The sequence below is a fragment of the Lissotriton vulgaris genome, chromosome 1_1, assembly GCF_964263255.1.
Source record: "Lissotriton vulgaris chromosome 1_1, aLisVul1.2, whole genome shotgun sequence".
Classification (NCBI taxonomy): Eukaryota; Metazoa; Chordata; class Amphibia; order Caudata; family Salamandridae; genus Lissotriton; species Lissotriton vulgaris.
Genome location: NC_141685.1, coordinates 1398973645 through 1398998345, shown reverse-complemented (window position 1 = coordinate 1398998345; position 24701 = coordinate 1398973645). Strand labels below are relative to the sequence as shown.

The window sequence follows — 24701 nt, the reverse complement described above, 5'->3', positions numbered from 1 at the left end:
CAACCTAAATATGCGTGACCACATCAACTCGAAGGCCAAAACTGCCAGGTTCCACCTGAGCTATTTGAGAAAACTAAAACCCCTCCTTGAAACTGCAGACCTAAAAATCGCAGTCCAGGTGTTTATCTCCAGGATTGAATACGGCTGCTCAACCCTATCAAGCCTACCGAAGATGTCCCCTGCCCCCCTAAAAGCTTGCCTCGACGCCGCTGCAAGACTCTTAACAGGTTAAATAACTTTTTACCACATCTCTCCGCATTTGAAGGCACTGAACTGGCTCCCCTTTGAAGCCAGAGTTCAGCTCAAACTGGCCTGTATTGCACACAAAGCACTATACACACATTCCCCTGCATATCTCGCCAAGAAACTATTGGTATCTGGGGGAGTCAGAAACTCCTGGTCCGCCAAAGACCTTGTGCTCCAGCCACCCTGCTTCCTTAAGGATAAAACCTATAACTGTCCTTTCTCTGTGGCCGCACCTAGAACATCGAACTCGATGCCGTCCTCCATCAGAGGAATCCCTTCTCTGTCAACCTTTAAAAAGGAAGCTAAAACATTCCTAATGAGCAAATTCCTCCCATAATTCTCTTTCACCGCGCACTCTTCAGCATTGCTCCGGTTATTCTGAAAAATCTCTTGTCTGCTTGGTTGCTCCTATTCTTTGTACTGATTTATTATTCCCTCATATGTAATTGTGGACTCTCTCTGCATATCACTGACGTGTCACCCCTCATATGTAATTGCCTTTTTTTTACTGCATTTTGCTGACTTGTCACCCCTCTGATTATTGTATATACCCTGGTTATGTCCGAATGTAGTCCCTTCCCTCTATCCCTATCCTGGTTTTTGCCCGTGTCAAACCTGTATACTACGTGTAAAATGCTCTGTACCCCAACGGGTCATGTTCGCGCTCTATAAAACCGTAAATACATTTTTAAAAATATGATATACCACTAAGTGGTTATATAGTTTAAAGAGTCCAGCAATTTCCCCCAGAAGTATACAGGGCTCAATGTAAACCGAGAGTGCCCTATTTGTGGTAGTGTGGTCGAGCAGTCTTAGGCCTAACACAGAGGAGGGTAAGACCTTTGTTAAATACACATTGACTAATGAATGACACACGACTCAAAGGAGATCCACACCAATGTTATAAAAATAAGCTTCTTTCAAGATTTAATTTGAGACCAACATGCACGTTGAAAGCGTTTAAAGATGAGGATGTTTTTCATAAGAAATACTTTTCACTTTAAAAAGTCGAGAGTTGGTGCAATTACTCAGTTCAGTAATGTTAATCTGTGGGAGGAAAACAAGAATGCGGTTTTGCAGGTAAGTATCCAACTTAGTCTTGGTTTTCAGGTTGAAGAATCCGCACCAGACAAGGTTCAGGTCAGTATCAAAACTGTACCTCTAGCCGCAGGGGGGTGGTGGTGGGGTTGGTTGTGGGGGGGGGGGTGCGGCTGGGGGCGGGAAATCTGTTTTGCAGAAGGGCTGCAGGCTGAAGCCAGGAGGCCGGACGAAGAAAACCCACAGCTGCCCTGGTAAGTAGAGGTGCTAGAGGACATAGGGACACTGTTGGTCGTGCTCCCCAAGGCCCAGGGGCTTTGGGTGCAAGGGTGTCCTTGGGCATCAGAATAATCTTACAGGGCAGATTGCCGTCGTGGGAAAGTCTTCGAGTTGAGGCTGCAGGCGTTGTGGTGGATGTCGGCAGGGGTCAGCCCACAGTGGACTCTTGCTCAGAAGCCCTGGGGAACCTTCACAGGACCGGTGGGCCATGGGCATAGTGTACATAGGTGGGTCCGGTGGGGGCTTTACAGTATTACAGGGCAGAGGTCTTTGTTCTTTAAAGTTGGCTTCTTCTGGACAGGTCCGCTGTCCTTGGGAGATCTGGATCTTTGTTGAAGGCAGGCAGTCTTCCCAAGACTTTGGAGGTTGCAGGGCTGCAGGACAGATAGTCTTTTGGCACAAGAATGTCGAGGCCTGCTGAAAGGCTGGGCCCAAGCCAGTTGGTGTGCAGTCTTCTGCTGGTGCACGCTGTAGTGTCTGGCTCTTCTTAGGTTGTCAGGAATCTGATTTCAGGGTCTGGGGGTGCTGCCTAAATACTATATTTAGGTTGTGGTCTAGGGGAGTGACAGGTAGGGACCAATGATTCTCGCACCTGGGGTGTCTACTTCCACTGTTATGCCACCCTCCTGTAGGAGGGGGCATAGCCCTAGCCCTGATTGGATAGGTCCCACCATCCTCAAGAATGGTGGTCACTCAAAAATGTGCTTCACTTTGCCTCCAGCACCTGAGGGGTGGGGTTGGCGAACGGGGCGCACCTCCTGTTCTCACTTAGGTTTTCCCGACGGTTCTTCTGCCAAAAGTGGGGGTTTGAACCAGGGGCTGCCATCTGCTGTTAGCAGCCAAGGCTGCAGTCGCATCACAAAGGTGGCAAGGCCTTTGAAGCTTACTTCTTGAGAACTGTGCTCATTCCGGGGGAGGCAGTGTGACGCCTCTGCCCAGGTTGAACTTTGTTTCTGGCCTCAGAGAGCAGGGGCTCTCTACCCAGGGGGTCCAGAAACATGTCTGGTAGTGGCAGCCTGCCTAATGCCATTCTGAGACCACACCAGGGTTGGTACGTTTTCACGAGGCATCTCTGAGGTGCCCTCTGAGTACGTTTCAATAATCCAACACTGGCCTCAGCGTGGGTTTGAGAGGAGTTATTTGGAACCAAACACTCCTGGGTTCAATGACGCCATTATGATGCTGGGGAACTCAAGTTGTCTAGTTTACAAACCATGTACGCTCTATGGCTTCACTGGTACTTAAAATATTAAAAATAAACTTAAATATTGTAGGGGCATATCTGCTCATGCAGATATACCTTCACCTGAGATATAGTGCACCCTGCCTTAGGGCTTATAAGGCCTGCTAGAGGTGACGTTCCTATAGCTTAGGCAGTGCTGCTTGGCATGGCACACGTGCCATGCCAACTGTTTTCTATGTACGAAGACATGCAGGCCGCAGTGCAGTTAACATGGCCTTAGTGAGGGGTCCCTAGGGGTACCCTTTTCAGTCCCAATGTCCTCGGTGTCAGGGTATCATTCACTAGGGTCTGAAGTGTCAACCGTGGTACAGTTTTAGGGAATGGGCTCTGGCACAGGGGACCTGGTTGGCAGAGACTCTGTGCACTTGCAATCAAAACCACATCATTCTCCAGGCAAAAAGTGGGCGCTAACCATGTCAAGAGGCACCTTCTCTCAAAGACTAGCCTAACTATCTTCCAGGCATTCTGGGGTTCCTGGCAAGTTCCTTATTGTGGCATAATCGCTATAATAGGGCAAGTTTATAACTGTCTTTATCTGAACCTATAATAAGGCAGCCACTAAAGACTTTCAGCCTTACCTTGTTTAAAAACCTTTAGATGCCAACATTTTGGGGAAAGTATAGATTCCCCAGACTGTCTTTCAGCATTGCTGGAAATAGTAAACCTATCTCAGAAGAGTACAGTGTGCTGCAGAGTATTCTACAGCTTTTTAGTTGGGAAAACTCAGGCATAGTGTTGAAAACCTGGTAAAGATAAGCCCCCTTGTCCTTCTACATAGTTTTTGCCAGGATATCCTTACCCCTTTTGCGGCCCAAATAAAGCAAAAGAAATTTCCCTGGAGTTTATCAAGACATTTTTAAAAGTCAGGAGTATAGTGTTAAAAAGAAAGGTAAACTTTAGGAAAACAGACAATAACCGATTAGTTCTGCCCATTATAATTAATGGCAAGTGAGCCCAGTGCCTTAACAATTTTCCGGCCTCAAATAGAGCGGTTATAAAATTAATTTCTGCTATCTTGTCTGTCTTGTATGATTCTTATCCCTAGATATTTCATCTCCTTGTTGATTTGCTTGCTTTCACTTGGGCAATTCCAGGCCTTGATCTTTGTTTTTGCCGAATTTACCAGATATCCTGGCATACTCCCAAAATCCTGCATCAGCTTTACTATAATCGGCAAAGCCCATTCGAAGTTAGATATATATACCATAAAGTCATCAACTTACTGAGACCCCTTTTTTCCCATCCGTTATTCCTAAATGGATTAGTCTGTGACTCCTTCCTAAGTCTGCTTGCTAAAGGTTTTATGTAGAGGTTAAATAGCAGCAAGGAACGTGGGCAGCCTTCCCTTGTGCCTCATGAATCTAAACTCCAATGTTAAGCAACCATTCAAAAGGATTTTAGTAGTAGGATCTTTATATATTTGCTGAATAGGGCTACAAAAATTGCCTCCCATATTATTTTGGTTTAGCACTGTACACGGAAAATTCCAGTTCACTCGATCAAATACTTTTGTAGCATCCAGTCTGCTAGAGGGAGGTTGAAAGTGGAGGGTATGTCAGTCGCACCTATAAGACCATGGATTTATTCATGGAGGTACCTCCCAGTCATGAATCCTTTTTAAACCTTGTACATTAAGCAGCCTACTACATTACTTTATCTCTTAGCAAGTATGTTTGCAATTAATTTGTAGTCTTTATTCAGCAGGGATATAGGTCTATACGATTCTCATCTTGTTGGGTTCCTATCAAGTTTGAGCACTAAAGTAGATAGCTTGAGCCCCTTATTGAAAATCTCTATGAATAATCTGGTTTAACGGTGTCATCCAGCGCCTTATACAGCTGATTAGGTAACCCATCAGGGGCTGCTACCTTCATACTGGTGAGCCACCCAATTTGTGGTTGCTGCTGGAATGCCTGAAAGTATCACAGAAGGATTAGTATTGAGCCATTCAAAAACCCTTTTTTCTGTAAAGTCTAGGTCTTCCATATATATTTCCCTAAAGGAACCAAGAAAAGCAACCGTCCGTAGTGATTATAACAAACTTTTTGTGCAGTATGGCCAAATGAAATACTACTTAGCTTGCCTATTTCATATATCAGAGCACTGTGACTGACGATACTGGTTTAGAATGAAGAGGGATGGACATACAAGAATCTTACACCTATTATTCGCTAATTAAATGGATCTACTTAAAGCATGGGTCCATAAGCTAATGTGGATGTTAGGTCATTATGTATTGCGTATGCATATTTATATATAAGGTTACAGCAAAGTGACAAAGTTGTACACAATTTATTTTTGAAAAAGCAAAAAGAAACACTGAAATTTGCTAGTTATGGTTCAGTGAGCTAACTATAACTTGTGCTACACTGCTTATGACATTACATCACTCATGACTTGTTAAGTTACATTCATTACCTCATTGATATCACAAATTTCATCATTGATCACATCGCTGAAATTATCCAAGCGATTGCTCATCAAATTACTGCTACATTTAATAAGGGGCCCACAAATGTTTACAGGATAGACTGATGCCGTGTACATGTGTGCATGTAAGTAATAGATATACTGCAGTACTGGAGAGAAATGTGATTTATTGTGGTATAAGTTATATGCTGCTCAATGTAACTAATATAAAAGTGGAAACAGTACTTCATTTACATAATTTTGAGACTGAGCTGCAACTAGTTGAGTTGCAGACATTCATTACCTATAGGTTGAGGTTTAAATCAACGTCCTGTTGCCAAAATGTGTGAGAAAAACAAAACTAAACTTATCCTTACAATACAGTATTTACCTGTGGATTTCTGCGCACATATAAAGTTAACATGACGTGCTATCAACGATTTCGGTATAAAACAGAGAATAATATGGGGCAGATATCTATTTCCAGAGATTCTGTGAAAATGATGACGCACTATACATTGATTAAGAATGTATGGATGATTCACAAATAGTTGAAGTCGCAGTAAATTCTAAGCATTGTTCGAATGGTGTTCGCCATTACCTCCCGTCCCTCCCGTCCCTCCCTCGCCTTCCTTCAGCACAAATGAGGCCCCGCCTCCCACCCAGACCCACCCCAGCATAAAAACTCTGCCCGCCCCCACCTCCACCTGTTTTTTTTCTGTCTCACAGGTGAGACTTACCCTTTCAGTTCCTCCCTGTGGCGGTGCCGGGGAGCCTTCGGTTTCGTTCTCTGCTGCGGCGGTGCCCTCTGCGGAGTTCTCCTGGCGGCGCCTCCTCTCCTCGTCTCCCTCGTGGTATGGGGGCGAAGCGGTGGCTCAGGAACCGCAGCGGTGTTTTGGCGGTCCTCCTGTGGCTGGGGCTGTGTTTCCGGGTCGGGCTGCGTGGCTGCCTCCTCCCGGTATGCTGTCTTCCCGGAGGCCAGGTAGGACGGGTTTTTGCCCTTTTATGTTTATTTTCCCCTTCCTGCTTGGGCGTTTCTCTTGCCCTGTGGTACGGGCCTTGGGGCTGTACATCGGCGGATCTTCCGGTGCCTTTGTTGGTGCTGTGTTCGCTGGCTGGGGTTCTTTTCCTGCCTATGCTCCGTGTTTCCTTTGGTGATGGCCTTGGCGGTCGTCTACCTCTGGGTCGCGTGGGGTTGTTGCTGATGTCATCTTCCTCTGTGACTCGGTCTCCGGTCCCACTGGGGTGCACAGGTGTCCTGGGCTCCGTGGGGGCTGTTCTGCCTCTCATGTCCGTGGATGGTGCTGGACTTGGTTGAAGCTGCTCTGTCCTGTGCTCCGGGGTTCAGTTGGTGCCTTCTGTGTCCCCCTCTTCGTCCTGCAGTTCCTGCGGATGGCAGGTTCCCGTCTGGCATCTTTGGGTGTCGTGGGTCCTTCTCCCGCCTCTGGCGCTGCCTGTAGCTCCGGGGTAGTGGGCGTTTGGGACGTGGGTCGCGGTCTCCTGTGCTAGTCGGCAGGGTTTTCCTCTTTTCTGCTGGGCAGGAACTGTGGGTTTCTTTCCTTGGTGTACCCGGCCATCCCGGTTGGGCTTGGCCTTGGGTCCCAGGGTGGGTGATGGTGCTGTGGGAGTGGCATGCGCTGCTCGTACTTGTTCTTGGGGCTTTGTCCGCTGTGGGTATGGCCGGCTGACAGTTGCTTGTCAGTTGCCTATGGGGCCTGCCGTGGTGGTCTATCCTCAGCCGTCTGTGTTCCTTCTGCGCTGTGGGGTTTCAGGTTTCTCTACATGCTCAGTTGGTGTCTGGGGATTTCGCTTCTGTGTTGCTCGTCCCTCTCTTCCTCCGGTGGCTTTCCTTCTTGGTGGAGGTCGCCCCCTTTCCTCCCGTTGTGCTGTCGGACTTTGTCCTGGCCGCGCTGCTTGGTTGGTCTGCTGTTCTGCTTGGCTTCTGCCGTTGCGCTGGCTGGCCTGTTCTCTGCTTCTTCTGTGCCCTTCTTGCTGCGGGGTTTCGTGGAGTTGTCGGCGACGGTTCGTGTGGCTGGGTGTCGCCCCCTTGGGCCCTCTGCATGCCTTGCCTGACTTTGGGCGTCCTGCCTTTCTCACGTGCCTTGCACTGGGGCCTCTCTGTTGACACCGCTGTGGGTGTCTCCTCTGCCTTTCGGGTGGTCGCGGTTTTGTCGGTTTTTTCACCCTGGCTTGCTGCCTCCTTGTCTGAGTGCCTTGCCCTGTTGGGTTCCTGTCACTGCTTTCTGGTCGGTTCCCTGTCTGTGGGTGGTCGTCTTTGGCATTTCGTCCGCACTGGCAGCGGGACGTTTCTGTTGGCGGGGTCCTGTGTGCGGTGGTTCATGGGTGCTGGGTCTGCTTGGTGCAGGTTCCTCCGGTTCAGGGAGGGTTCCTCTGCTGGTGCCCGTCTCTGGTTCCTGCTGGGTGGCTCTGCTGGACTGGGTGTCCTGTTTGCTTGCCGTGTGTTCCATCTGCTGGGTTCCTGTCGGTGGGGCTTGGGTTTGGGGCCCGCTCCGTTGTGTTGCTGGGGCTGGGGTGTCCGGCGGCTTTGTGCCAGTTCTGGTTCTCCTGAGGGTCAGCTTCTGGTTTCGGCCGGTTCCCTTCCATATGTTGGCCCTTCTGGCTGCTTTTCCTCAGGCTCTGCCTGGCGGTTTTTGGCATGTCCTGGGTTTTGGGGGCGCTTCTCTCCGCTTCCCTGGCGCTGCTTCTTCTCTGCGTTTCCTGCGGTTCTCTGTGCGGTACGCACATTTTCTGGGTTGCGTCCTTCCCCTTCGGCCTCGGATCTTCGCCATGGGTCTTCCCGCATGTCCGGCTGCTCTCGTGGCTCTCCTTCGTGCGGCAGGGGTTTTGCCTCTTCTCTGGTCGGCCTCTTGCGGCATGCGGCTGGAGTGTCTTTTTGCTCGGTCTGTTCGGGAGGTCCTTGGTGGTTCTTCTGGTGATCCGGTTTTTGGTGGCCTGGGCTGTGTCTTCCCTCGTCCCCTCTCTAGGCCTGGTGTTTGTTGGGGCTCGTCTTGTCTTCGGACTGTGTTCAGACCCGTTCCCTTATCCGGGTGCCTGATCTCTTCCTTCGTGTGTTCGGGCCTTGTTGCCCCGGGGCTCCTTGTGCGGTCCTGTGGCTGCGGGTGCTGGGGCGCCTGGCTTCTGTGGTGTTTCTGTTTCCCTGGGCTCGTTTTCTTCTTCTCCGCCTGTCCGTCTGGCTCCTGTTGGGTTGGTCTCCGGGGCCTGTTGTCCCTGCTGCCCTTGTCGGTCCGTCCCCGGGGGTGTTCTCCTGTTGGCTCGGCCACTGGTGCCTTCTGGCTGGGTGTTCGCTGGCTCTTCCGGCTCCTCTTGTGGTGGCTTCGGTCACCGGCCTGTTCTGGTCTTGGCTGGGGTTGGTTCGGGTTCCAGTTCTGGTCCCTGCTGCTCTCCCGGGGGTCCTCTTGCTGGCGGCTGTTGTCGTTGGGGCTTGCCCTGGTGCCCTTTCGGGGGTCTCTACGGATTTGTTTCCGTCGGTTGTTCCTGTGGCTTAGTCCTCTGCCTCGATCGGGTGGGTCCTGCTTCTGGTGCCTGCGTCCTGTTTCTGTGGACTAGGGTCTGGGTGCTGGGTCTGTCAGCTCTCTGCCTCGGTGGGTGACCTGTGTGCTGGCAGTTATTTTTGCTGGTCCCTTACTTCGTCCTGAGTTTTGTCTCGACTTCCCCTTCCCGGCTTTTCCACTGCTCTGGTCTTTCCGGTGCGGGCTCTGTGGGTCCGTGCTCAGGGGTTGCTGGATTCTCCCCATTGGCCTTGGGCTCCTTGTTTTCTTCTCCTGTCCGGGCGGTGTTGCGCTCGGTGGAGGTTCCTTCCGGTGGCTCCGTGCCCTTTGGGGTTTTGGGCTCTTCCCATGGGTTCTGTGCTGGGTTTGTACCTGCTGCCTGGTGGTTGTGCGCCTGGACTTGGCTGTGTTGGGGGTTCCTGTCTGGTTGACGGTGGCTTGCAGGCTTCCCATCGGTCCTCCTCTTGGCTGTTCTGTGGTTGGTGTTTGTGGGCCTTTTAGTACTGGTGTTCTGCTCTGGGTGTTGTTCCCATGGTGCTGGCCTCCTTTTGGTGTGGCGGTTCCCTCCAGCTAGGGCTCTTCTGGGGTTGTCGGTGGCCCCTCTGTGTGTGCAGTGGGCCTCTATTCGGCTTCTTGGTGCTCCGGACTTCCTTGCGTGTTGCCTGGTTGTTTTTCCGGGTCTGCTGTGTTTGTTTCCCCGCCCTGTCGGGTCCTTCCCTTCGAGGTCTTTGCTGCTGGGGTTGGTTGTCCTGTCCGGTCCTCCCTCTGGGCCCCTTGCGGGTTTTTGGTTGCGACTCTTGCCTTTTGGGTTTGCCACCCACATGTGCCGAGTCTGGGCGCTGTCTTGCTGATGCATGCTCTGTAGCGGCCTGTGTCCCTGTTCTTAGTCGCGGGTACGTATCCTCGTGTGTCCTCTTGGCCTTTCATCCTTGGAGAGTCAATGAATTCACCGGCTCTGCTTTGGAATGTCGTCGCCCCTGCGGGGCACTTGGGGGTGTTGTGGGCCCTGTCTTGGACGTTTCCTTTCTGTCTGGGCTGTTCGGATCTGTTGGTTTTAGGTCCAGTTCCGTCCTTTGCCCCCCCGCCCCCCCCCCCCCCCCCCGGTGGCTGGAAGTTTTGGCTCTGTCACGGGTTGGCTTTGCCTGTGTTCGGTCCTGCTCCTTCCTTGCCTGAGGCTTGTTTGCTCAGTTTGGCTGTCCTGTGCCTTTTTTGCTGTGGTACCTGCTGGTGGCTGGGTCCTTCCGGGTGGATGTCTTTGTTTGTTCGCTTGGTCCGACTTAGGTGTTGTTTGCCTTCCTGGTAGTTGGGTTCGGTCCACAGACTTGGTGGCTTTTGCTCTTGTGGGGGTGGTTCCTTCTGTGGGGTTCGGAACACGGAGTCTTGTCCTCTTTCTGAGGCCGGGGATGTTGATCTCCTGTGTTTGGGGCTTTGTTTTGTGTTCTTTGTCACTCAGTTGTCCGTCTCTGTTTTCCTCTCCTTGGTATGTCCTCATTTGGGCTGAAGGAAGGCGAGGGAGGGACGGGAGGTAATGCGTCCATTTCTAGCGATAATGGCATTACTCCTAGTCCTACTCCCTCGCCTTCCTTCAAGGACCTTCCTCCCTCCTGGTGCGGTTCAACTGAATGCTAGCTCGGCTTGTTTATGTATAGGTGGAGGTGAGGGCGGGTAGAGTTTTTATGCTGGGTGGGAGGTGGGGCCTCATTTGTGCTGAAGGAAAGCGAGGGAGTAGGACTAGGAGTAATGCCATTATCGTTAGATAGACGCATTGTGCTCAATTCAGGAATATGTGAAAGGTATTTTGTGCATGCCTTATCTTTGGCTAGGCGCATCAGAAAACGGATGTGTGGCCCTGATTAATTACCAGTGGCTGAGATTAATTCAAGCATTAAATCCATCACGTTTTGTATACTTCAGTGTGACGCTCTAAGTTGGACAGGTATACCCAGACATGTGTTCTGTGCACACTGGAATCAAGCTCTACCTAGCTTATGAGCCCTATTAACACCTTGCGTGCGGTACGATTTACCGCCGGGTGCTGAGCCCTAACCGAAACGGGCGTGGTCATGACGGAACGGTTCCGTCATGAGCACAGCTCAACCGATGCTCATGACGGAACCGTTCCGTCATGAGCATCGAAAGGGTTAAGGCTGAAAACGGTCCTTCGTTGCTTGTTTTCTGGTTGAGGGGAGGGTATGACAGCTCAGGGTGGGCTGTTCCCATTGGACCATGGTCCAGACTATTTGCATATGTCTTGGTTCAAACTGAGGTGGCATGGTGTGCATAATAACAATGGACTAAGATGCAGCTTGAGTAATTATAAGTGGCTCCGATTAATTCAAGCATTCCATTCATCACCTTTGTATACACTGCAGTGTTTTCTTGCAGAAATGCATAGCTGTAATGTGGTTGACTTAAAATTCTGTGTCAGATGAGGTATTTAAAAGGTACATCTCCTTAAGGAAAATAAAGACAAAACTCTTCAACTGTATTCAAGGGTTTATAAATCGCGGATTGCAATAATGTCTATAAAGACATTGTTTCTTAGGCACCTGAATATCAGTTAAAAAAAAAATCAGTTTGTATATCAAGCAAAATTATACTTTAGCAATAGTATTGTCACATTTTGACTTTAAAGATCACCAATATCGCTCCCACAAAATGTGTTTATCGTCTTATGTATCTTACAAAGACTAGAAATATAGGTAGAATGTACCTTATTAAAGAGATTTTTTTCGTAGCGTACTCACTTTTAAAGTATGTCCATTTGGCAGATTGGCTCAGGATGATTTTTCAACAGTGTCCTCAACCAGAGGAGATAGACCCTGAATGTTCAGTGCTTCAGTTGCTAAAGTCACTAATGTAAAGCGGTATAACCAAAGGCACCATCACTACCTTTTTAGGTCTCGGCTTCGAGACGCGCGAAGCACGTTCTCGGCAGAGAACTATAGCAATCATTTCAGCCGACAAAGGGATACAAGAGCTGGGCACGCGCCCAGCATTCTGAATGGGAGAGGGAGCGACAAGACCTGGCCACGCGCAGATTTGGTCGCACGCACGCTCACGGCGCCAGCATCTCCGCCGCGTGCCGATGACTGCTCTCTTCCTGGCCGGCACTGTATCGAGAAAGTCCTGCCGCTGCGCGTCGCCTGCACTGGGCATGCTCAGATCAAGGATGCTGGGCTCTGATGAGGTAACCGAAGGCTGAGAACCGTCGAACAGTGCGACGCGGTGAGGTGCGGGAGGAGTGTCAATCAACACCAGCTCCGGAGACACCGGGAGACCGAAGCAGAGGCAGTCACCCCCTGCCGGGGCTGCCAACAGAAGCAGCCGTCCTTTCCTCCGAGGAGCGAGCAGCCGCTGGTGAGTGAGGGGGCCTGGTGTGGGAACACAGCAAAGGTCGCCTCTGCGCCTCGAGAGCTTGTCAACCTGTCCTACATGGGGGGGGGGGGTGCCCCGGGGGCAGGATGTGGGGCACTCGGGTGTGCGTGGACATCACCTGGCACTTGTAGAAGAAGAGTGTCCTGCACTGAGTCCAGGGGTGGTTTTTAAGCCATGAGACTCTCTGGGCCAGTAGAGGCCGCCGACTGTGGAGACCGCAAAACCTCAAAACGTAGGCCCGGAGTATCAGTGCATCTGTGCGTGTGAAAGACTCTGGACACCAGGGGATGGATAGAGGGGGTCTGGACTGCAGAGTCCACGGCACGGACACGAGGAAGGTGGCAGCGAGCGCTCAATTCCATTTGGTATCGACGCAATTAAGCATCAATGTGTTTTTCCTCTTCAGCAACTAATGGATGCGGACCGCATGGGTGACACCATGAGTTACCGCACTGGGTGACACCAACCCTAGTGACGCCTCTGAGTGGCTGGCTAGTGGGTAAGGGGTGAGTGGAGTGAAAAAAAGATAGCCCCATTTTTTTCTGGGTTTCCCACCTGACTCTGGTCTGCCCGTACCGCCCCTGAGGTTTGTTGTCAGTCACAAGGGTGCCCATTTTGTTAAACGCAATTCAACTTTAACATTCAGCTGTGAGCAGGGGGGGCATCCCTCCTGTATGCGCAGCTGATTGTTTTCCGCCAGGGAAGCAGATAAATAGTTGAAGTCCCTGCCTTACCCCCAAGGGACCATGGCGTATGTAGAGTAGTTGCAGAGCCTTGCACATACACATGGATGTGGTGGGGGTTGCCAAAGAGGTGGTTCAGTGTGCCAGTTGTTGCCTGGATGCTGATTATGCATGCTTGCCTCTGTTGGATAATCAGCATGTCTTGCATACAACTGCTTCTCTCTGGCTGCCCTGCCTTGATTTTGTTTTTGATGGAGCTGCCAGTGTGTTTTGTTTTTTAGGAGAAGCGTTTGCTTGACTGTGAATATGCTTGGGGCACCTTTTACAGATCATGTGATCTTAAGTGCACAGCACTTGCCATCTTCCCACATTTATGCCAGTCCACGTCTTTATATTTTTCATTTGTCTTTCGTTGTCGAATGGGTGGGTGCACAGCGCAACTGTCAGCAACAGATTGTAAACAATTACGTACTATTTAGATAGATTGGCTTTGGCTTCACCCAATGAAGTGCTATTTTTATACCTCATGCAGTTGGTTGTTTTGTGCATCATTCCACCTTCCGAGGAGTGCTTAACTGTATTGCATTTGTTTCTATCTTAAAAGTACATAATGTCTTCACAGTTTGACATTCATTTTGTATGTATACATTTTAATCAGACACCAGTCTTTTCTTGCCTTCTGCCTCCTGATTGTGCTGCTTTTCTTGCCTTCTGCCCCCTGATTGTGCCGTTTTTCTTGCCTCTGTTCCCCTGATTGTGCCGTTTTTCTTGCCTTCTGCCCCTGATTGTGCCGCTTTTCTTGCCTTGTGTGTGGGGCTCTGTGTGGGGCTCTGTGTGGGGCTCTGTGTGGGGCTCTGTGTGGGGCTCTGTGTGGGGCTCTGTGTGGGGCTCTGTGTGGGGCTCTGTGTGGGGCTCTGTGTGGGGCTCTGTGTGGGGCTCTGTGTGGGGCTCTGTGTGGGGCTCTGTGCGGGGCTCTGTCTGTGTGTGCGGGGCTCTGTCTGTGTGTGCGGGCTCTGTCTGTGTGGCTAGCTTTTTTTGTAGGTGGCTCTATGTGTGGGTGGCTGTGTGTGTGTGTGTGTGTGTGTGTAGGTGGCTCTGTGTTGGTGGCTCTGTATGTGTGTGTGGGTGGCTCTGTGTTGGTGGCTCTGTATGTGTGTGTGGGTGGCTCTGTGTTGGTGGCTCCGTGTGTGTGGGTGGCTCTGTGTTGGTGGCTCCGTGTGTGTGGGTGGCTCCGTATGTGTGTGTGGGTGCAAAAGCAATAGGTCTCGCATTTGCGAGCGATTAAGCTATTGGCATTGTAAAGGACAATGCCATTTATTTATGTTTTAAAAACAAAAACATAAATAAAAATAATGTCATGAGCAATGCCAATAGCTCTAACTTTAACAATGCCGAGACCATTGCATTGTAAATGCTTGTTTTGTTTGTTGTTCACACCACAGGCGCCTGAATCCACACTTTTTTGTCCTATTTTTTTAGTCAGAGCGCCATCTCCTCTGTAGCCCACAGACTTCAGTATGTATGAAGAAAACCCTTTAGCAGTGTACTAGATTGGGAGGTGCATGGACCTTGAGAACTGAGGCTTATGACTCCTGTGTCTTGAAGCACCTGAAGCCCTCAATAAAAGAGAAGCTAAATTATGTTTGGCTTAGAGTTGCCTAGGAAAGGGATGATCATCTGTTTTACTCCTGAAGACTGCTTCCTGTGTTCTAGAGACGGACCTCTCTTTGCCCTGTCATCAACCAAGATGCAAAGCGCGTAGTAAGGACAGAATGTCTTTGTTGTTGCATAAAAGACTGATTTCCTGAGGCACGACAAGTACTCTAGCAAATGTCAAATCGGCTAGTTTTCACTCTGACTGTTCTACTACAAGCTTTAGCAAATACAGTTTAGACAGTGGATTTAACAGACTTAAGAATGCAGTATTGCAGGTTTGCGGCTAAATATCTGGCCACCTGTTTGAATAGTCTCTGACTCTGGATGTAGACTGGATATTGTGGTTGCTTTCAGATGAATGACTGAGTTACCAGTCAGAGGGTAAACGTAACCCGTGCCCCCCCCCCCCCCCACCACACACACACACACACACACAAAAGCTGTCTATCACAACCCTCAACAACAATGGTTCCACCCATGTAAAACCATTGTGCATTTCTGGGTGCCAAGGGCTTTGGTGTTGTTCCATGGATCTACTATGAAACCTATAGCCTTTTAGGCCAAGCCCCACTGCCTATTTAAGTGGGGGCCAATGCCTTATCTAACTGCTAACATGTAGCTTAAAGAAATCATCATAATTGTGTGTTGGTGAGAACTTGCTGGAGATAAAGACCTCTCCAATCTCAGTGGAGAAATTGCATTTATGAATTGCAACCAACTCCAGGTTCAAATTGCGCTGTCCCCACTATTGACAAGCTAGAAGGATAATTTACATGATTCCAGAATCCGATCAACCTTCACAATTGGTGATATCAGGGAGTCCTTTTTTCAGCTTATCAAGGATGGCATGTTTGCATCTAAACAAATATTTGTCAAACCTAGATGTCGTTGATGTGATAGTCCTGTTTGTGGGTATGTTTGTCATGATCAACATTCAGTTGTGAGTGCAAGCTTCTCGGTTTTTAGGTGCTATGAAAGCTTGTACATCTGCTTTGGCTTTACTTGCCCTCAACTTCCTTGGCAATAGCCACCACAGCCATTGAGGAAAGAAGTGCCAGTACTTAGTACAGCTTTAGTAATAACGCTAATGATCTATTAGCCTCTCCCTCAGCTTCAAAACTACTTTACCATTGTCCAAGACCTATAGCACTACACTTGGGGTGGGGCACGAGTGCCACCCTTATGTGCAAACTGAAGTAAAATTGCATTGACCCAGTATCCTTCAGACGATTAAACTGCAACCCTTCTCGAAGGAACCACCTTCATGCCTACAACCTTTCTCTCCGTCCTTTTAACCCAACTTCTGTTACTCCATATTCTCCTTCAGGGGCGTAGCTGTCAATAGTGCAACATATGCCATAGCACCAGGGTCCAGACACAGAAGGGACCCACTAAACCTGAATTGTTGCTGCATTTTACTACCGAATCAGTGGTTGTGGGGTCCTATTTCCCTTTTTTGCACCCGTCCTACACCACGGCTCCCCTTGCCTAACTCGCACAAGCCTCCTGGTGTTTTCACAGCTCTGCGGTAAATACAGGCTCTAACAGTGCGCGAGTAGGGAGCAAAGCCTCCCACAGACAACAGCCATAACGGGCAGTAAAGTGCAGGCACCTGCACCTCTCTAGGGAAGGCGCGCGTCCCAGCTGACAAGCCTCGCGCTGTAGCCGCGTGCACGGGGACCCGAGAGGGCACTGCCAGGTTGGAAAAGGCCATTATGCCCCCAATTCTCACTGGGCTTGAGCAGGACATGGGCCGGAGACGAGCAGGCAAAACTGGGCATTAATCTGGCTGCACCTGTCTGATTTTGACATCATCCTCTTGCTCGCAAGCCTTGTATTGTTATTAGCAGCTTACTTAAAAAGGCAGTCGAGTTACACAGAGGGCTGCTTATTAATTGTTGTTTTCATGTCATCAGCTTGGTGAGCACTTGATTATTTAATCAGCTAAATTCGCAGTCAAGGGACGAGGCAGAGGGAGGGGGGGGACAATTAAAAGAAATGTAGGTGCGCAGCTGTTTGGTGGCTAACCAGTGGAATTATCTGCCATTGCCTCGGCTTGTCACGCACATCTCCAGTAGGTAACTTGTTCCGAAGGCTAGAGAGACACCTCGGCGAGAAACCGCGGGGCTTCTGAGATCAGCTAATGTTGTGTCATGTTCCTCGATGACTGCTGCTGCGCTTCATTTTAAAGAAATCAGCTGTGAAAAGATGATAGCAGAGCAATCTGTTTGTCAGCAAGTGGCAACTGCACACCAAAGGGCCAAGGCATGGAGGTCGAGATGGGTCAGCTGTCTCTCCTACACAACCTCTAGTGCCTTAGGCTAGCTACAAGGGCGCTGGTCCCTGATAACTCTTTGGTGGAAGCTGGCACCTTTGGTTAGCAAGCACTCGCCATCTGTTTTTACTCAGCCGCTTGTTTATATTTGCATCGCTTTTTCACTTTCAGTGAAAGCGCCATACAAAAATAAACACAGGACTGAGTGAAAACAGATGGCCCCTATAAAGATAAGAAATTGCTTTGCGATGGAAGCAAAGCAGACGACCCTGTCCAGATCGGCCAGATGAAAAGGCGAAAGGGCGGCAAAAAAAAAACCTCATTTCCAATGGCAGGCCACCGTATAGCATAAACTGTTACGCCAGCCAATGAAAACGAGAGGCGGGGCTTCAAGTCTCCTACTCAAATCTACTCTCTTACAATATCTCTCGCCGAGCGAGCAGCACTTTGCGCTGCAACGCCAGGCGAAACCTATAAAACGGGGAGGTCATCTGAAAATAACTGATTTTTTTTTAACATCCAAGTGCTGTGTTGATATTGAACAAATCCATATCATACCCGGCTGTAGTATGGTTGTCCATATTTCTGTTTCGGACAGATTATCATTATATTGCAAAACAGGGCTTTGGTGCTTGTGATGCATGTAGTATTTGTAAAATACACAAAAATGTATACAAAGTGGTCAGGTGACAGATGTTTGTGCAAAAAAGGGTTCTGCTCCCATTACATTGTGTTAGTAAGAGCTAGCCTTTACAGATGTGTTGTGTTTATTTCTGCAGGAGCTCGAAACAATATCACAACAGCTTCCAACAATGCTTACAACACCAACTCCTCTCAGCCACTGCCTTCGTATAACCTGGGCTCACTTTCTACTGGCGCTGGAGCAGGTGCTATTACTATGGCAGCAGCTCAAGCTGTGCAAGCAACAGCACAGGTAAGGTATTGCAAACTGTTTTTCTGTAGCATACCTGGCAGCAAGCTGATGTCATTTGGAGTACTTTTATCCAGTTTGTGTTTTTGGTTAAAATCACAAAGCATTTGTAGCTTTAGTTTCCCGATTCAAAGTTTGCCCCATATATTGTGTGTCCCTGATATCACGCTTATGACATGTGGCCTGATGACACACATACGTAACCAGGAGTTCTGCATCATAGGTATTTTTGTGGAAGTCATCAGGGCCGAATAAATGCTGTCTGCGTGCTGGACTCTGAATACTGCATACAAGCAGCAACTGTTTCATTCTTAAAATATCAACAAAGATACCTACGATGAACTAGAATTGCGAGCATCATTTCCTTGGTGATTTACAGATGAAGTACCTTCTGAGATTTTGAACTATTCTTGACAAACCGTTGTAACTACTACATTTACATATTTCATTTTTATATTAGTTCATTTTTATTAGGTTTTTTGGGTGTGATCGAATACAATCTACATTCAATTTGGGCTTAGCAGTGGATGAAATTCCTAATCTAGTAGTTTCTGTATATCTTGTAGTGTTTGAAAATGGCTCCGCATTTATGATTATGACCATGGGGTACTTAGGTTTCGGTGTTGAGTCGGCATTAAAACGGAATTATGATTGGCCTTCTAAGGAGCTTCTTTAAGTTCAACATTAAAACCGATTTTGTACACTACTATTCCTCTGGTGTTTATATGAATAGTAGCTTTAGTCGTGTGGCAGACCAGAAATAGAACTAATTTTAATGTCCTCACGGAATCAGTTATGTTAAACAACTCCCAACAACTCATATGGTCCATGAGAAATAAATTATATTTGGTGATTAAAAGGACAGTAATTAAATGGCTTAAATTGTTAGGATGATTTGAAACGTCATTTTCAGGCACCCGTTACTGATCCAGATTAAAGAAAGATGTGTGTACTTGTGCACTCCACACGTCCTTAAGGAGGTCAGACCAGAGTCTTCTTTTTTATGTTTGAAAGAAACCCATTTGTGTGCACCGTTCCATACGGGACACCCACCCTGTCTTTGACAACAGATGTAGCTTTTTCTTTGTGTGGATCTTACGGAAAATAATGTGTTGTCTGCTTAAAAAATGCATGGCTTTGCCACAATAGTTGCATTTGATGTAAGAAACCAATCTAACACATGTATTTGCGTTATTTTATGTGCGAAATCAACATTTGGTTGCTTTCTGGCACCACTGGTTAACTCTCGGGTTTGTGGCTGTAGGCTAATAGTCCTGTTAAACTGCAGTGTGTAAGCAAAATTAGTAAGTTTTCTGCTCCTTCCATCCCCTTCACCACCACCAGAGGAGTTTAGTGAATCTGTCCCTCACACCTATATGTCCATTGACATGGAAATTGCCTGAAGCACCAGAGATTTTATTGGCAGATGTGAGACTTGATCTGTTCACTTGGCAGATTAAAGGTTTATTTTGATAGGTTATATAGTGTTTGTTGTGAAGGTTATGTTGGGGTTTAGTCTAAATAGCATTTGTTGTCAGTCAGATGCGCACTGATGGACAAAAACAAATAGCTTGTACCCTTACTAAGGAAGTTGGGGCTATGGATTAGGAACAAAACGTTTTGCCAGCACTACTGAAGAGGTATATTGCTCATATTAATCTTTCCAACAGAGAAGACTTCTCCTCTGGCTCTGTTTTTCAGATTTTGATATTTAATGGTACAACCACTATTGAGGCTTAGAGTAGTGATGTTTGTTCCTAAGGGCCCTTGGCACATAAGTTGCCAATACTGCTGTTTCCTTCCACACTTGCCTCCTGTTCGTCTGTGAATTAGGTCTTCCTGCAAAGTAGTTCTACTATTGACATGCAGTGCACCAGGGTGGGATTTGTTTGTACAAATGCGCAACTCCATGCTGAAACAGAAAGCTATTCTTCTGGCCCTGTCCAATGATACTTCTAGCCCAACTTGATACTTGCTCCTTTTGCCCATTTCCCTCTGTGAGCTGAACTAAGGCTGCCAAATGTCACAGAGAACAGGATCGGTACAGATGAATAGTTCCTTCTCAAGATGGCATAGTTATGACTCGAAAACGAGGCTTATATGAGCTTCTGTTGTGGAATTTCTACTCCGGGACCCCAGGCCTATTACTGCCTCAAAAATGATCTCTCCTATCACCTGCTCTTCACCTTGTGCTCTGTCCCCCCTCAACTGCGGCTCTTGGCTGGACATTTACTTTCCTGATCAGGGCAGCATCCCGGGGGTGCAGAGCTGCCTAATGGTGCTACTACTGCTGCAAGATTTCCTCTGCCATGCTCTCGGACCATGGACACTGCCCTACTAATTGCTAGCACTAACTTCCCTACCCCTTGGTAGCACAAGCTTCTCTACCCCTTTGTGTGAGGATACTTCTGTTCTGCTTGATCTTCTCAAGCTTGCAAGCTCCAGTTCAGTATACTGTAGGATGTGTTTGCCAATGTTCGTATTTATGGATACAAGCAATTTAATGATGACTAACCTTGACCTGTGAGTAGTTTCAGAGAGACTTTATTACTGTATAATGGAAGCTCAGGCCTTCAAAAGCATTTGTTAGATTATTTCCCAGACTTTCAGCCACTGTATTGTAATGCTGTAAAAACTAGCAAGATATGCCACTCCATGGCCAGTGGAGCATCTCTGGCAGACTGTTTCATTTTGCAAGTGCTGAGGGTTTGAAGAAAATATTTTAGGGTTTATGATGTAAATTAAAATTTACCTTTAAAAGAGCATAGGTCAGATGAAGATGACATTATTTTTGGGCAGTTTTATAGACCATATCAATCAGTTTGTCAAACCAAAAAATGCTTCTTTGGATGACCGCAAAGCCATATATAAGAGATCAATGGGAAAGGTGTGGCCACACCACTGCCTTTCTCAATCAATGATTTTACTGTAATTCATGACCGAATGTTCGGTTGTGGTTTGTGTATTATTTATGGAGATAAATAATAGCACAGGTGTATCCATATCTTCACAAATGGCTGTATATGAGTAGTCATTTTAGCAATGTCCAACACAATGTGAACGATTCAGTTATAGTTCTTTGAATCTCAAAGTCAAGCTCACTTCTTAGTCCGCATTTTAGGAGCAAAAGTAGATTCCCAGACACCATTGACTGGCCCTCACTCCAGAGATGTGGTGGCTATTGAGAGGGTGGGCTTTGCTTAAACACACATCTGCCTGGCAGTTCAAGAGTGATGAGATTAATTCTAATAACTGGTATGCATTCTGTTGGTTTCAAATGCCAGACTTATTTTGATGACACTTTCAGACCGGTTCAGTCATCAGTAGGTACCGTTTTCGTCGTGGGACGTTCTATTGATTGTTAAAGCAAGAGTTCAGTGTCTTCTTCAAAGGTGAACACCCAGAAGTATTTTAAGGTTCAATCTTAGAAGAGCCAATCCCACAAGGTGATATTAATGATAAAGGTTGCAGGGCGACATACATATAATGATAAAGGTTGCAGGGCGACATACATATAATGATAAAGGTTGCAGGGCGACGTACATACATGGACGATACAGGGGAAAGGGAGTGAGTAGGGCCCCGTCTGACATATAGTATATTGGTGCCTCAGGTAGGGCCTTAAATACTTCCCACATTCAGATACAAGCAAGGTGGTAATTCAAGTGGACAATACAAGCAAAACATGCCGATTGCCTAAAAGGGCTGCAAAATCTCCTCATCCCTGACCACTGGTCCAACGAATTAGGCATTTAGTTGCTGGTGAAGCATATAAGTACTCTCCCTGGCCTAAACAAAAGTTTTGTAGATACCTCAAGTGATACATGCATGAGAATTAATCAGAAGGTGCTAATCAAGGTCGTTTTTTTGGGCTGAGGGGATTGCCACACAGATCTGTTTGCAAGAGAAAATGACATATGCCTCAGTGAAGCATCTAGTCACCTGCCGAAGACCAAGGTGAATACACTGCTAATATGAACGTACAGGACATTTGCATATGCCTCTGCCATATTATTTCTGACACTGCATCCTTTTGGAAGACTCTTTTATCTAACTATGAGCCGCATTGCATCAATGTAGGTGAGGAAGGCTTGAATCTTCCATCTGATAGGGATCTTGGCAGTTTTGTTTTGGAAGCTTAACAGTATCAACATCGCTTGACACTGGCTCAAGGTTTAGGATCTTGGACATACTTGGTTTGAGTTCTCCAGTGTGAGAAATTGCCTTTGGTCCGCATATTAATCTTGCATGTTCATCGGATTGTCATGGTGGGTTTTGTGAGTTGGTTCTTCATATTCAGCAATGGCTCCTTGAAGGTAGCAAAAATCATTGGACATAAACGGTGTCCAAAATATGGTCTACAAAATTATCTCCCCACTGAAGTTTATAATAGAAAATATAAACCCAACTGGGCAATATCTTTGCAAACTATATAGGATACAACATATTTGTCCGCTGATAGTTCTGTAAACATACTGATGCTTGACACTAGTCCAGTCTCTTAAAGCAACAGGAGTGTCGTAATATCTAGAGTTGTAGGTCATAGGCTATCGCGCTGCTGGTGCACTATATTCTGTTGATTTGCAAATAAATGGGGCAGCTATGAGTACTATGAGGTGATTGTTTCAACTCAAGCTTAGGGTGATAGCAATGCAATCCTCACTGGAAAGTTCCTCTAGCTTTTGAGCTTTTTTTGTAAGCAACACGTGACTCTCCTAACTAGTGTCGGCAAGAACAAAGGGTATTATTTCAGACCGTAATAGTCCAGCACCCAGGAGAATTACTAGCCATTACACCAATTAAAGAGGAAGGATTGGCAGCTTTCCTTTTTTTAACCAAGATATTTCTTTTGGCATTTTTTAAAACTAGACTGATCAATCCATATTGAAAATAGTTTTTTCTTAGGAAAGAAGTCTTATGAAACACATTAAATTCATTTTTCAAGAAAATAATTCTGATTTTTTTTTTTCTAATCCTTTATTTAATATCCGTGTCCATTTATACCAAAATGAATGGGCATAAGGGCCAAACTTGCTTCCAAACCTTTAATGTGCAAGTATGCTAAGACATTTTATGGAGGTGACCGTTTGCAACGTCCTATTGCCAAACTGCTCTGCAGCAGCTCCTGTACAAGGTATCAGGCTTGGGATCGAGATACACTCATGCTAAAATTTCCATAGGCAAGTAAAATTAATGAAGTAAATGTTTGACTTGTGTGGTATTAGAGGATTGCACAAATTGGGATTTCTTGAGGACTTATCACTATTGTTTTAGGTGTATTAGATCAGCTCATAGTGACTTCATGGTCCAAAAAAAAAGTCTGAGTTGCTCTTATGAACCAAAGTGGAAATTGACTGGTGGCCGGCAAATTATGCGGTCATTACTGCCATTTCCAACATACTGTATCTGAAAGAGACACGTTAGTGATAAATACCTTACCTTAGAATATCCCCAGGCGTCAGACTGGATCCGGAAACTTTTGCGTAGCAGTACCCTTGCGCGTCGGTAGGCGTCGTCTGCGGCTCCGCGTCCGTCGTCTGCGTCGTGGGCGCCGTGATGACGTCGTCGGAGTACTTAGACGCCGCCTCCGCGTGCTGACGTCAGTTCTTCTTTTTTCCGCGCCAGCCGCGCAGATCTGGAAAGAGCAGTTACCCTAATCAATTTTTGACTAAGTCTTTTGGTGATCTTTTTTGATCCAATTCGAAGTCTGTACTACTCCGACAGTGCCTGTAGGGATGCCCGGCTTCAAGCATTGTGATGAGTGCGACCGTACCATGTCGGTCACGGATCCCCACCGCCTGTGCCTGACGTGTTTGGGCGTCTACCATGACGACGAGGCCTGCCCCGACTGTCGGGCCCTTTCGAGGAAGGCCAGGCGGGAGCGGTCCCGCAGGCGGCTCGAACTCCGGCAGTCGGCCCCGCGCCGTGTGAGGTCCCAGTCCCACGGGAGGTCGAGGGACAGGTCGCGGGGACGGAGCCGTCACAGCTCCGGGAGTCGGCACCACTCCTCCGGGTCCAAGTCGTCAGGTAAGAAGCATAAGAAGTCGAAGAGACATCATCGCTCTTCTGACTTCCCCCAACGCTCGCGCGATGCGGCCGGGGGTTCGGGTGACACCGCCCACGTGGCTCCTCGGGAGTCGCGGGCGCCACGTCCGGCCCCATACCCTCTGGTCCCTGGGCTGAACGCGACGCCGGAGGAGATTGAGCGTTTCCTCATGGCCATGAGGTCCCTTTCTCCTCCGACGGGTTCCGCGGCGCCTTCGGGCCCAGCGAACCCGTCTGGGGGGGCCCTAGTGGGTCGGGGGCTTCGACCCCGATGCCGTTGGGTGCTTCGGCCCGACGCCGCCGGCGCCTTCGGGCCCGGTGCTGCAGGGCCCCACGATCCCGACACCGCCGGTGCCCTCGGGCCCGGCGCCGCAGGGTGCCACTGGACCTTCATCGGGCTCTGGATCGTCACCGGTGGACCTTACGACCCCCCCGGCGTCGGTCTGTGTGGTGTCCCCTCCGGCGCCGTCCTTGGGCGACGCCATCCCCGATGCCTCCTTTCATTCGGTTCCGACGTCGGGACGGCGCCTATCGGCGCCGATCTCGACGCCGTTTGGAGATTTTAGCTTCTACGAGCCGACCTCATACAATTACGATCCTGAATCTCAGGAGATGAGGGATGAGGAGGATTGGGAGGGGTCTGAGGACCCTCTGACCAGGGAGTGTCAGTCTAACATGGACTGGGCAGGAGACCTTGGGGAGGCCAGTGGCCTGGACACATCTCCAGACACTGGATTTGTCTCTCCTCCTACCGTGGCTTCGGAGGAGGGAGCTACCTATGGTGTGGTGTTGACGAGGGCTGCCAAGGCCTTGGGCCTTGAGCTCCCCGTCGCGGCCGGGAGGACTAACCTCCTCACTGAGGTCCTTAAGCCGCAGTCATGCTCCATGGAGCCTCTGCTGCCGTTTAATGAGGCCTTGACGGACGTTCTTTTGGGCACTTGGTCCAGGCCCGCTACGGGTTCGCCCGTAGATATGAACGTGGCCAGACGCCACCGCCCGGCTCCGGGTG

At 48.4% G+C, this 24701-nt stretch overlaps 1 protein-coding gene across 2 annotated transcripts in view; it reads left to right on the top strand.

Annotated features, from left to right (window-relative positions):
* The window catches only part of ING3 (inhibitor of growth family member 3), a 200108-nt gene that overhangs the window by 118565 nt on the left and 56842 nt on the right, over positions 1-24701 (top strand). For both annotated transcript variants that reach the window (XM_086967020.1, XM_086967014.1), the window contains exon 8: positions 17496-17650. In XM_086967020.1, coding sequence (XP_086823146.1) covers positions 17496-17650 — 155 coding nt within the window. The remainder of the gene's footprint in view (positions 1-17495; positions 17651-24701) is intronic.